The sequence below is a fragment of the Vanessa cardui genome, chromosome 4, assembly GCF_905220365.1.
Source record: "Vanessa cardui chromosome 4, ilVanCard2.1, whole genome shotgun sequence".
Classification (NCBI taxonomy): Eukaryota; Metazoa; Arthropoda; class Insecta; order Lepidoptera; family Nymphalidae; genus Vanessa; species Vanessa cardui.
In genome coordinates, this window is record NC_061126.1 from 11,044,326 (window position 1) to 11,059,192 (window position 14,867).

Genomic DNA, 14,867 nt, shown 5'->3' on the forward strand with positions numbered 1-14,867 from the left:
GTGTAAAGGATGTATAAATATTTTGCCCAACGAATACGTGTCTCACCTAAATTGTAACATTCATATAATAATACAAAAAGTTTTTAATGGAAATTTATGTTTAAAAACAAATGGATATCATAAATAGGCGTTAACTTATTATTATTTATTGCAAAACATCCCGAGTCACACTGTGATATTTTGTTATTATCTGTCTGTATATTATACATTAAAAACAATGTCATTCGCCGCCCTGACAACCGGTGACAACTGTTTGTCTGTGATTGGTCGCTTTAGTAAAGTGCTCCAATGAAAATTAACCGTAGATAAAAAAAGTTATAGAGCCGTCAAATCAAAAATTCGTCAATTCAGAATTCAGATTTCAGTGAACGAGACTCGAGAGAAGGGGATTGTGAATATCGAAAATCTCAATAGGACTATTGTTATAATTGTTTGGACATAAGACTGTAAATTAAGATTTTACTGTCGACTAGTTTAATTGAATTAAAAGTGTAATTTAATGTGCGCTTTAGTAGCGCTGTTATAAAAAAAGGTACGTACTAGTTAATATATTACTCGAACATTGAAGTGATTTATGCTGGGGTCCAAAAAAGCTTTTGGCCACTACATTGAAGTTAGCTTTATTTGTTTTTATTGAGGATATCCGCTATCCGGAGTCCTATACATTTATTATAAAATGGACCGATGTGCGTTACAGTTTACTTTTTGTAATTTAATTATAATCTATCGTGGCAGCGGTCTGGTCTGTTTATGCTAATATCCTGTATAATAAATAAGATTGTTTCAGATGGCTCTATACTATCGACGGTTGTTAATAGGTGCCTTATTGGTGCTTACTGTAGTGTCCGTAAATGCTGATGCTGAAGATTCTGATGATGAAGTAACTGTAGAGGTTAGTTATCAATGTTTGACCTATTTATGTATTTATTAAGAATAATTTAATTTTGTTACTATTTATTTCAGTTAAATGAACATGAATTCTTTCTTAAATACAATATTTATTTTAAATCATAATTCTTAGATTTTATTAACTATAAATGTTTAATTATATTATATTTCTAAGCTAAAAGAATGCTCCTCTGCTTAGTCATGGCTATAAAAATGGCCTTTATTTTATTGTATTCAAGCATGATAAATATAACCTAAATAAACTATCTAAGTGTAACAATCAGATAACAAAGTTTACGGTAAGATTTATTTCAAATGTATATCATAGTGTATTAAATTTGAATCAGACTTATAAAGAAAAAAACTGGGAAAAAGACCATATACATTGGTTCTATTATACTTATCACTTATAATTATGAAACATATTTATGTTATAGTTTGTTTCTTTTAGTTCATCAAATAATATAAATACTTTGGAGCTCTAGTCTGTAAATTGTGTTATTGAGTTACCATAAACAGACCATTTGAATGTTTTAAGTTACCTTTGCAATCCTCATACATTATTTGTTAATCCTGAATTAATTATTGATTTGTAAAGTCATAAAAATATAACTGGGTTATGCAATGTCCTCATCTGCTTGATGTGTCACATTTTAATTAATGTTGCCATCAGCAGGAAATTAAATAAATGATCTGGAAATCTGTCCAAGATTCTTAAGTATTCTGGCTTATGTAGTCAAACATAAATTTAAACTTCAAGAGCTCATAGCATAATGGATTTGATATTTTAATAAGTACTGTACTAATAATACCTCTTAAGTATCATTGTAATAAAGTTACACATTAAAATAATATTTTAAATGTTTTAGACAATAGAAGATAATTATCAGAGTCCAAAGGTAGACTCCAAGAGTATATACTTGGCTGAACATTTTGATGATGTGACTGCATTTAAGAAGAAATGGATCAAGTCGGAGGCCAAGAAGCAGGGTGTTGATGAAAACATTGCCAAGTACGATGGCAAATGGGAGGTGAGGAATATAATGGTTGCAAGTCTCATATGAGTAATTGATGTTGATCTGCAATCTAAATTATCAATTTTTACATATTTACTCATAATTTGGTAAAAAAATAAGCTCTTTCTCTAACATTAGTTACAGTTACTGCTCTTAGTTTGAATGCCTTGAATATTATATATTATATAAATGTAATGCCTAATATTAATTTCGACTGTCAATACAGGTACAATCACCCTCAAGACGCATCTTGAAAAATGATCTTGGTTTAGTTCTTACGACGGAAGCAAAGCATGCAGCTATATCAGCATTACTCGATAGACCATTTGAGTTCAAAGAAAAACCATTGATTGTTCAATATGAAGTTACAATGCAGGTAAGATTGACTTTCTCTAAGAGTTTGTTTATTTGTCAATAAAGAATGTACATTGCTTACAATTTTTCCATGTAATACTAATAATCTTCAATTCAATTCTTGGTTTAATGGCTTGTAGTCGTGCCGATATGGCACAGAGCCACAGATTATACTAATAATCTTGCGAAAATATTTGAATTTTGATTAACTGTCAAATATTTTTTCACATTGTCACTGGCAACAGTCAGTTAAGCAAATGAAATGTATTATTTTAACGTAAATTCTGAGAGAAAAAAGTTTTTCTTCTTTTATAATATAATACCTTTTAATTAATAACTATTTGTTATTCCCCTGTTTCTTTCTTTAAAAAAAAAAAATTGCCTTTGTTCTAACATGTCGTTATGCTTCTATTAACTAACAAATGAACTACTATCTCTAGCAATAAAATTTTATGGGTATTATACGTTATGATTAAAATCTACTAAACAAAACAAATAATTTAAATTCGCCGACACGATTTATAAACGACTTTTAAAACATATTTGTATATGAAAGAACTACCAAATTGTTTTCTACATAATATATACTTGCTTTGCATGAACAAAGAGATTATTTAATTTGATTTGAAAAAGTATGATGATAATGAACTCGTGAAATTGAATGCAATTTCGAACGGCGTACTAATTTAACTATGTAAGAAATATTACCTATAATATCGTCCATGTCGCCAAGCGCGGGTTTTACGATATTACGTAATATACATTAGGAGCGTATTAAATTCTATTATAATGGCTAAATCACGCTTGAAACCGTAACATAGTCGATACAATATATTTATATGTATATACTACATGGCTTTATTTTTCAAATTAGTTGATACAAATGGCCGCAGCGTCCGTCGTATCCCACTACTCAAAAATTCTATTAATGTCAAATTTCTAGTATCCACCTACCTATTCTTTACCAGAGTACCATTCAAATGTACACAGATATTTCATCGAATTCGATCAATATAGGGAGAGTTCAATTATAAACACCTATACAGAAGGTATATAAAGATATACAGGTAGGTAGTTATTTTCGTTTTATTTCATTTTTGTTTAAATATCATTTGCGACCATGAATTTTCTAATAATATTATTGTTACGGTATTCACAATTGTACTCTGAACTTTCTGTGTAACAAGCACATGCATAAAAACGTCGTAATTTAGTTAAGGTATATAATATATAATAGATGTATGTAATGTTATTAGTATATATTGTTTAAGTTTAAAAAAAATATAGTCATTATTTTATTTGTGAGTGCGGTATGCGGAATATAGCCGGATAATATCGATACCTTTGCGAATATAAAAATAAAATAAAATTTAATACTTCAATGAAAGTAAATATTTTTGTCATCAATAATCTCTTATAATTAATAATATATGTAACTTTTGAAAATAGATTACCTCTACTTATATTATTAATAATGACGTATCTCCAAATACATATATAATCTATGCTAATGTTATAAATTTCGAAGTTCTTTATGTATCTGTTTGTTGTTTCCCATGACTAAATCGAATTTGAATATACATATTTCGTATGAAGTAAGCTTGAACTTCTAGGAAGGATAGGCTACTCACTCATTAAACCTATATAATATTTACAAATGTTCAAGTGTATTTTATTAATTTAAAAAAAAAAAAAAAACATCGCTGTATTTTTCTACATTTTTTTATTGCAACGTCTGTTTCAAAGTCGATAAGCCAATTAGTCGTTCGTTTGAAACATGAGATCAAAATTAACGAGCTTTCAGACGAATATAACGAGTATGGGCATTTTAATTAAACGTAGTAAATATTATTCTCGTTTTAATAATGAAATATTTCATTTTTCTTTTATTTTAAGTTACCAGCTAAGTCGTTATAATTTTCCTTACTTTGTATTACTTTCTAAATGAAAACATCTCTATAAAACTTGGTCGATTCTTTCTGCCCATGTTAGTATATAAAACAATCAGCACTGAGACATTTTTGGCTTGTTATTTTTCGTATGAAATTATCCAAAATATTTTTTTTTTTTTTTCAAAACGGTGAACAAAGAAACGTTAACCTTGATGAAACAGGAACTGGCTCTAATCCAATATTAGTGAAGGAAGAGCTTTATGATCTTTGTGTAAAGTTATTATTAGTTTCTGCGTGTTAATGTACTTTCATAAAATGATTATTTTAACTTTGTCAAGGTCGTCGTAGCGTCGTACGAGCTTTACATGTAAATAAATAAATAAACACAAGTATAAGATATAAATAAATAACGTCAAATAAGCAATTTATAACAATAATAAATTAAACCCGTTCTTTTATCTGTAGCTGATTGGTATTAAGCCATAAGTTTAATTCTTATTCTAATTGAGCGAGATTTCCTTTTTCTTTTCTTTATATAGTTGTTATCACATTTATTTCAAAGTTAAATTTCGTTAAAAAGCGTTGTGTTATTGTTCCTGCTTCATAGTCTTATTGATCTCTTCAGGAGGGTCAGAACTGTGGTGGGGCTTACATCAAGCTGCTTTCTCGGGGTATGAACACCAAGGCCGACCTCCGACAGTTCCACGACCAGACGCCGTACACCATCATGTTTGGACCTGACAAGTGTGGCAACGACAATAAACTGCACTTCATCTTCAGACACGTGAACCCCATGAACGGCACCATTGAAGAGAAACACAGCAAGAAGCCAACGTTAGTATTGTGGTCTAATACAATTTGCAAAACTATGTATACTATGTCATTCTTTCTTTAAGGCGCTCCTCTATATTAAACTTAAAAACAATGATAATTATATAATGTAATGTGTATTTGTTTGCTGTCTGTACTGTTATGTTACTCGTCTCACGCACACTATGACATCTTATAAGCACGAGCGTCAGAAAAACAAATAAAAGCCAGTAATAAAAAAGTTGGGGGCGCGCCTTTGTAAGTGTGTATATCAATCAAATTAGGTTAAAAATATTTTTATTTTGAAAGTATTTTATCTTATTACAATACAATCTACATTCATACAAAAATTATTTAAAAAAAATAAAGTTTAACTGCCATACTGTATTTAAAAAAGATGTTGAAGATAAATTTGTAAAATTATAATAAAAAAAAATGAATTTGTTCAGTCAACGTCTAGACGACATCTACAAAGACAAGGAGCCGCACTTGTACACCCTGATCGTCCGGCCCGACAACACATTCACGATCCTGGTCGACAATAAGGAGGCCAACGCCGGTTCCCTATTGGAGGACTTCACGCCGCCCGTCAACCCGCCCGAGGAGATCGACGACCCCAATGACAAGAAGCCTGAGGACTGGGACGAGAGGGAGAAGGTTTGTATACTTTTGTTACTTTTAAATATATAGTAAAAATATATTTAAATTGTGAATTTCTGTAATAATTTCAATATACATAGTATAGTACGACACAACTTAGATGTCGCTTCGGCAAAATTCGTAAAACCGATCACATCCGAATTGAGTACGCTATCCCAAATTATCAATATTTATTTCTCATGCGAATAGGATCTTTGCACAAACGTAATAACTTGTAATATCATATAACCTAATATATTCGTCAATTTGACGCGTCGATTTACATGCACTTGCTTTCTCTGACGCGTAAATCTATAGCGACGAATAGCGTCGAACGGCGCGATAGGGAGCTAGGAATAAATCGGCAGTTATCGGTTTTATTTTCATTCCATTGCATTTTCCGATGCTACATCTAATTTGTGTCGTACTATACGTACATATATTTAAATATTTAGATTTTGCGTCATTAAATAAAATTTAATGATGGTATTTGTATGTTAACGTTGAATGAGTGCCGTACGTACAAATTTTTTGTTTTTATCAATATGACTGACGTTTTTGCGGGATTAAAAAGGTTTGAAAATCTAATTTTATAGCAAGAAAAAGTGTTTATTTTGCCGATATATTATTTTGGTAGCTTTTTATTAGAAAAATCAACACTTAGAATTAATTTTGTCAAATATAGTAAGAAAAAAAAAACGTGACTTTTTTTTTAAATGTGATCCTTCTGTCAAAACAACATTTGAAACAAAATTTTGGGTGACTTTTATTGTGTTGCCCAGTTACCAACTCACGATGGGTAAGATTAGCTTACCGTTTTCTTTTAACCCCTAAGGCTATGTAATTATAATTATAATGCATAAAAATAAATGTGATCACAGATCGTGGACCCGACAGCGACGAAGCCCGCAGACTGGGACGAGGATGCGCCGGCGCAGATCGTTGACCCGAACGCCGTGAAGCCTGACAGCTGGCTCGAGGACGAACCGGAGACCATACCCGGTGAACACACTAATACACGAACTTATTTATTCTATAACGGCAGACGTGGTACTAGTTATGGGTGGTGGTGGTACTTGGGGGTGGTTTTACTTGGTGGTAGGGCTTTGTGCAAGCCCGTCTAGGTAGGTACCACCCACTCATCAGTTATTCTACCGCTAAATAACAGTACACAGTATTGTTGCATTCCGATTTGAAGGGTGAGTGAGCCAGTCTAACTACAGGTACAGGGGATATAGCATCTTAGTTCCCAAGGTTGGTGGCGCATTGACGATTTAAGGAATAGTTAATATTTCTTACAGCGTCATTGTCTATGGGTAATGGTGACCACTTACCATCAGCTGACCCATATGTTCGTCCGTCAACCTATACCATCAAAAAAAATCCATATTCGATTCGATCAGTGCCTGAGTAAAGATCGGGTTTGTCGAATACAAATATTTGATATAAATAATGATAAGTACAAGGTTGGATGTCGACAATGCAGTAACGAATTGACGCCTCCATGGTCGAGTGGTGTGTACACCGGTTTTCATGGGTACGCCACTCTGAGGTCCCGGTTTCGATTCCCGGCCGAGTCGATGTAGATTACCGTTAGTTTTCTACGTTGTCATGGGTCTCGGTGTTTGTGGTACCGTCGTTACTTCTGATTTTCCATAACACAAGTGCTTAAGCTACTTACATTGGGATCAGAGTAATGTATGTGATTTTGTCTCATATTTATTTATTTATTTAATTCCACTACAGATCCGGACGCCAAGAAGCCGTCGGACTGGGATGAGGAGATGGACGGCGAGTGGGAGGCTCCGCTTGTGGACAATCCGGCCTGCGCTGCCGCCGCCGGCTGCGGGCCTTGGAGCGCGCCCACCGTGCCCAACCCGGACTACAAGGTACTGCGCACACACACGGCTGACATAACGTTTAACCAATGAGATACACATGTTCGTCAAGCTTAATTGGAATTGTGGAACCAAAACTTTGCGTTTTGGTTACAAAACATTTAAATTTTAAATTAAAGTAAAAAAAAAAAGTAACAGCCTGTAAATTTCCCACTGCTGAGATAAGGTCTCCTCTTCCATTAAGGAGAGGGTTTGGAACGTATTCCACCACGCTGTTCCAATGCGGGTTGGTGGAATGCACATGTGGCAGAATTTCGATCAAATTAGACACATGCAGGTTTCCTCACGATGTTTTCCTTCACCGCCGAGCATGAGATGAATTATAAATACAATTAAGCACGTATATATAGTGGTGCTTGCCTGGGTTTGAACCCGCAATCATCGGTTAAGACGCACGCGTTCTAACCACTGGGCCATCTCAGCTCTTTTAAATTATCATTACTTATTCGTGTAAATAACCTATAACCGTTGGTAGATATGCTTACGAGTAGAACACTGTAGTCGCGAGAGAGATTTTTTATTTTAAATGCAGTTTTAGTTAGAACGGACTAAGATTAAATTGATTAAATATATAAAAACATTGTAAAATATTTAATGACTAGTCCAATTACAATTATGATGTATATGTTTATCTATTTACTTATTTATAGTTGTTTTTCGGCTGAGTAAAATCAAAATCAAGAACGTTAGTAATTGTAGCTACGAATATATTTACACTAAAAAAATGTTACTATTTTTTTTTTATGGTAAAGGTTGGCGGACGAGCATATGGGCCACCTGATGGTAAGTGGTCACCATCACCCATAGACAATGACGCTGTGAGAAATATTAACTATTCCTTACATCGTCACTGCGCCACTAACCTTGGGAACTAAGATGTTATGTCCCTTGTGCCTGTAGTTACACTGGCTCACTCACCCTTCAAACCGGAACACAACAATACTGACTACTGTTATTTGGCGGTAGAATAACTGATGAGTGGGTGGTACCTACCCAGACGGGCTCGCACAAAGCCCTACCACCAAGTAATACCACGACACTAGTAGTTTGTAGTAGTAATGGAAGTGTTTTAGTGAAGTAATAACCTCTGCGTGTCTTCAGGGCCCGTGGCGCGCGCCTCTGGTGGCAAACCCCAACTACCGCGGGCGCTGGGCTCCGCGCCGCATCCGCAACCCGCACTACTTCCGCGACGACGCGCCCTTCCGCATGACGCCCGTCGTGAGTACTGTCGCTGTCATCTGCATGTGAATACAACAACAACAGCAGCCTGGAATTTTCCCACTGCTGGGCTAAGACCTTCCCTTTGAGGGGAAGGATTAGAACATATTTCACCACGCTGTGCCATTGTAATACACTTGTGGAAGAATTTCTATGAAATTAGACACATGCAAGTTTCCTCGCGATGTTTACCGTCATTGCCGTGCGCGAGGTAAATTATAAACGCAAATTAGGCACATGAATATTCAGTGGTGTTTTCCCGAGTTTGAAACCGCGATCATCAGTGAGAAATACGCGTTCTAACCACTGGGTCATCTCGCATGTGTATACAATGACACCCTATTCCGATCGATCGAAACTTGGTTGTAGCTGTGCAGGTGGCTCTTGATTTATCAATAAAAACAATACTCTTCACTTCATTCATTTTTTCAAATTACGGATACCAACTTTATATAAATACCGAGTCATTTCAATTTTCAAGTTACACTACTCATACTACGGCTAACTATACATAGGGCATCGCCGAAGAAAACCGTGTGCAATAAGTACTAATGAAAAACTATGCAACTGGTATCTTGTTAAATAGACCGCTTTGTGAATGTACCGTTATTATCCTACTATGAAACTAAAAAGATTATTATTATTTTCCATAAAATGTTTACTTAATGTTATTTTATATAATTATCTATTGTTAATTAATTTGCAACATTTTTTTTCACGTCACTAGCACGCTGTGGGCTTCGAGCTGTGGTCCATGTCCCCGATGCTGTTGTTCGACAATATCATCATCACCGACGATGAGCGAGTGGCCGAGGAATGGGCCAAGCAGAGCTATGCCATCAAACGGGCCAAGCTCACCAGTGACTCGGTAAGGTTATTGTGAACTATCTACCGCTTCGGATTTATCGCGTGTATTATGACATGACATGAATTTTTGACGTGACGGGCAAACTTTATTTATGATGAGAATCTATCGTGAATATCTCTAAATGTTCTCTTATGGCTTATATTTCGTGTTACTAAAAATGATTGATTTTCAAATATTTTTCCGTTCTCTCGTATAATCGAAGAATAGGCGTTGTTTCAATTTTAATTCCAAGCTCTGTATAATAATGAAAGGGCAGGGGTAAAAACTCGTTATGTAATTCTTAAAAATGAGGGTTGCACTAATACGTGACACGGGCGAGTGTACCCGAGTGTGCGTGCGTGCGTGTGTGTGTGTGTGTGTGTGCGCGCGCGCGGCGTTGGCGGTAGGCGTTGTTTCAATTTTAATTTCAAGCTATATATAATACTGAAAGGGTAGGGGTAAAAACTCGTTACGTAATTCTTAAAAATGAGGGTTGCACTAATACGTGACACGGGCGAGTGTACCCGAGTGCGTGTGTGTGTGTGTGTGCGCGCACGTGCGCGGCGTTGGAGGCAGTGCGTGTGTGTGTGTGTGTGTGCGCGGCGTTGGCGGCAGTGCGTGTGTGTGTGTGCGCGTGCGCGGCGTTGGCGGCAGTGTGCGTGTGTGTGTGTGTGCGTGCGCGTGCGCGGCGTTGGCGGCAGTGCGTGTGTGCAGCGCACGTGGTGGGGGCGCGTGCTGCGCGCCACGTCGCACCGGCCCGGCCTGTGGGCGCTGTACGCGCTGTACTGCGCGCTGCCCGTCGCGCTGTACGTGCTGTACCTGCGCCGACGCTCGCAGGTCACACTTGACGCTTGTGAACATTAGCGGGGCTCGACTTACGATTATTTGTACGCTAGTTGTGTTGCAGTAGTACCAATTTAGTTGACGTAAAATTTTTGATGGAACCTCATTGAGACACGATGTTGCTTCCTTTAAACGATTTATTTCGCGTGTATAACAAATACGTCTTCCATACATGAGCGACGACGTGTGGACAGTGGCGGCCCAAGATCGAATCTTAATGTGGGCAAGATACAGTTTGCGAGGCACTAGTTTTTTCAATATTCGGGCGCGAGGCCCTCTGGACCGCGAGGCCGTGGGTGGTGGCCCACGCCTTACACCGCCACTGCGTGTAGATAAATGCATACGACTCCATTTGGTGTTCAACTAAGATCTGCCAAATAAACAGAAATACATATTAGTTTTTTGGGTTAATTAAAAATAAATGAAATTAACTCATTTAATGTGTCTGCTAAGTTTGTATGCTATTATACATAGAAAACAATATTAAAATATCTTAAGCGGCGTTAATCTTACTTTCTTCCAAAGTCCATATAATGGAATAGGCAAAATACCATTTTAAAATTAATTAATGATCATCGAGTAGTTCTAATCCAGTATTTCAGCAGCTGAAATATTTCGAAAAACATATTTTCGCATTATTTTATCTATCCGAAGTTTTAAGTGACTTTAAGTCGTAACTGTCGTTTCATTCTAAATACAAAGTATCATGTAACTAATTTGCAGTGTCCTTTCGAGCTTTAGTCGTACATAGTTCTGCGGCACAGTTTACCTGCCGTACTAACAGATTGAAACATTGTGATAGAGACGGAATCTGATTTTGCCAGCCAATTTGTGTCCTTTAACCTTTTTTTCACGGGTCACTAGTCATTAAGATTTACTAGATTCGCCGTAAGTTGGTCAAAAAATATTTAAAGTCAGTTGAGAAGCTATGTCTGTAGTGATTACATAGCGAGTGTGGTGTGTGTGATTAGTGCTAGCAGTAGGCTATTGTACAGGAGTCACTGGTGGAGCGCGTACTGAAGTACTCCGGCGAGAACCCGTGGGTGTACGGCGTGGTCATCGTCGGCAGCTTCGTGATCGTCGGTTTCGTCGCCTACATGTGTTGCATGCCCAAGACTGTGAGTATTGTATCGTAAAATGATATCTCCAATTTTGTCCATGATTGTGACTCCAAAATTATTACAACAATTGAAAAAATAAACATATCATACAAAGGAAGAGGTTTAGCATTGACATATAATTGAAAAAATAAACATATCATACAAAGGAAGAGGTTTAGCATTGACATATAATGCCATTGATCGATATCTCGCTGTGGTAATGAATTTAACTAAAACCAAATGTATCCACACGTATAAGTACCTTGATTTATTATTATAAGAATCAGAAGTGGTTATTTATTAAAAAAAATCTACCGACAAAACAGTCATTTTATGTTTCATCAAAATGAAGAATTTAACGATATTTTTTATTAAACTAGCTGTCAATAATAATAATTAGCGAAATACTAATTATCTAACGACCGTCTAGCGCGAGATGATAAGTGTCTAGTCTTAAAATCGCACTACTTATATAGCCTGTAGCAGGTAGGCTGGTGTGGTAGGGTTGACACTCCTTACATTATAATAAATGTAAGGTAATGTCAATCTTAGTATTTATCGTGATTTTTCTCTCATTTAGTGTCTCCAAATGTAATCTAATATACAGAAGTGTGTGTGTTTCCACTGTGTTCGACAATATAGTATTAACCCATTTAAATAATTGTCACATTTAAATGGGTAAATACTAATGTTATAAGAAAGTATGTGTTTCAATGTGTTCTAATATTGTATTTGTAAATATTTATATCTTTAACTCTTCATTTTCTACTATAGGATACGGATTCAATTACCAAGAAGACAGATGCAGTCGTAGAGGATGACCCACAGCAATCTGAGGGTGAAGTCGAGGTGGAGGGGGAATCTCCGGAGGGTGAAGCGGAAGGAGAGGGGGGAAGTACAGTAAGGCGGAGCAAGACAGGCCTCGAAGGACATGTGGAGCCTGAAGAGGTGAGCAATCTCAAGAGATTGATTGATTGTGTTTTGTTTCTATTAATAAAAATAAATATATACTGTGTTTTTTTGTCACAGGTGGTCTATTCTAATAATATAACTTTTTTTTTTGTAAAATCAGCATAATGTGTATTAGTATTTATTTATTTAATCTTTATTGCACAACTATTTAACAAAAAATAAATTGAGCAAAAGGCGGGCTTAAAGCTATATAGCCTTATCTACCAGCCAACCTTAGCACATACAAGAAAGAGCGTACGGTAGATCCATCCTTATATTGAATTACATTACACATACATACATATATATACATATATATATATATATATATATATAAACATACACACACTTACATAAATATATATTATAAATATATACATATAACATACATTTAATAATATACTAATGATAAAGTAACAAAAAGTTAACAATAATACTAAAAGTACAGTGTAATAATAACAGCTTAAATAAAATAAAATAGTAGAGGTTTATGAAAATATATACAGCAAATAATATCTATGAATAAGTACGCCGTTAATATGGCGTAATATATAGGTCAATAATAAAATATTTTTGCTCCAGACAACTCCACATGTAGACACAGAAGGTGCCGGTGATGGTCAAAGGAAAAGAAAGCCTCGCAAGGAGTGAGCGGTACGAGTGAGATAGATATATTTGATTACAGTTAGTTAGAGCGAGATGACTGTGTATGAGCGAGGGATAGACACAATTTTCTTATTTACTCTTCCCTACCTACCACCATGTATTCTTGTATCCTGTTAGTTTAATAGCGAATTTAATCATACATTAATGTATGCTTAGGTCTTTTTTTTGTTTTCCGCTGATATTATTTGAAAATTTGTTTTGTTTGACTTAAATATTCCTCTCAATACTTTAAGACGTTGCACTTGATAATATACAATTGCATTTTTATAAATCTAATGTACTATATTTGTTCACGCTAGCTTCACACTTATATTCACCAAAGAAATATTTGGAGTTATAACTCGCCGCTTGAACAAAACTACGCAGTTTTCGTTTGTTTTTATACTTTAAGATTTATGAATAAATTATAATAATTTATTGTAACAAAGTCTCGTATGTTGTAAGATATTTTTTGTTCATTCGCAAAACCTGAAGCATTTGTATGTATTTAAACATTCTAGTATAGTATGTGTGGGATATATAGTAATATATAATAATTGAATAAAGTAGTAATGTTTCATTTTAATTTGTATCAATGTAAACAAACATTGAATAAGGGAAATGTGAAAGCATTACTTTGTTAAAAAATAAAGAAAACAACTTCATTGTGGCATATTTATTTAAAGCTTGTTAATCTACCATGAATGTCTTAAGAGAAATTCCAAATTTGAAATCATATTTCTGGAAAAGAGGCTTCATTTGAACGAACATAGGTTCTTTAACCTTTTTACTTTCCTCTATTTATGAAGCTATTAATTACATCATAATAAAATGGTAAACTAAAATATGCTGTTAGAAATTTTTATGCGACTCAGTAAATTTTGTTGATATAAATAATAATGTAATTTACATAATGATTTGTTTACAATTGTTACAAATTAAAATGAAACAAAGTTATATTTGTGTGTTCTAATGGTAAATAAATATTATTTATTATATTGAAACACTTTATTGTAATACATAATATGTATCTTTAATATATTGTACTAATTCGGTCTCTCTCAAACTTATATCAACTTGCGTTACCGAAATAAATTGGTCTGTTTTTTTTGTATCAGTATTCAAAAATAATTGTGCAGCTTTCTTTTAAAATTTAAAATTTTCAGTTCTCGATTACGAATCATTTTTTTTTTGTTTTCACTGTTTCTTTTTTTTAAATATTGACATAGTATTATGTAATTAAAAATAAGTGTCGCATTTCTTACGATATAATGATATGAATAATGTAATGATCCTCAAGCCAGAAAAACAGATGACATACAAATATATTTATAATTAAATAACAGAACATTTTTTGCCATAGCAATGATTGTTAATGTAAACCAATATTGAGGAGTGATGTCAGTGTCAGTTTGTAAATTCACAAATATCAGTTTAAATTTTATGGTATTGATTACTGATTTGTTTTACTTTAATCATAGATATTAAATCTTACAGAAAAAGTAATCGTTTACCATTATTTTAGTTCTTCATTGGTTTATATACATATGTCTATAGAATTTGTTAAAACTGATTTGTTTATGAGGCTGATGTCATGTTTCCACCCTTTAAGTACTTGAGAGGGCAGATTATGAACTGTAATTTATATGATAATAAATAAATATTTCTATACCCTGTTTCTCTTACCTCTATAATAAACGTCCTATGATTTGATGAAACGTTAACTAAACAATATAAAAAAGTGTTGTTGAAAAAACCGACTTATT

General features: G+C 34.5%; 1 protein-coding gene across 3 annotated transcripts; it reads left to right on the forward strand.

Annotated features, from left to right (window-relative positions):
* Positions 1–333: 333 nt before the first annotated feature.
* LOC124544100 (calnexin-like) lies at positions 334–14,770 on the forward strand. Of its 3 annotated transcripts, XM_047122536.1 has the most exons (14): positions 335–532; positions 788–892; positions 1,758–1,919; positions 2,131–2,280; positions 4,776–4,984; positions 5,410–5,617; positions 6,481–6,601; positions 7,346–7,488; positions 8,599–8,715; positions 9,443–9,583; positions 11,401–11,523; positions 12,280–12,453; positions 13,039–13,110; positions 13,422–14,770. In XM_047122536.1, exons 2-13 carry the CDS (start codon positions 788–790, stop codon positions 13,105–13,107), a joined length of 1,722 nt encoding a protein of 573 aa, XP_046978492.1. In that variant the 5' UTR covers positions 335–532; the 3' UTR covers positions 13,108–13,110; positions 13,422–14,770. The 3 variants fall into 3 exon arrangements, with proteins under 3 accessions (XP_046978491.1, XP_046978492.1, XP_046978489.1); XM_047122535.1 differs by lacking the exon at positions 11,401–11,523 and adding an exon at positions 10,277–10,399 and having other exon boundaries at positions 334–532; positions 13,039–14,770; XM_047122533.1 differs by having other exon boundaries at positions 336–532; positions 13,039–14,770.
* Positions 14,771–14,867: the final 97 nt, after the last annotated feature.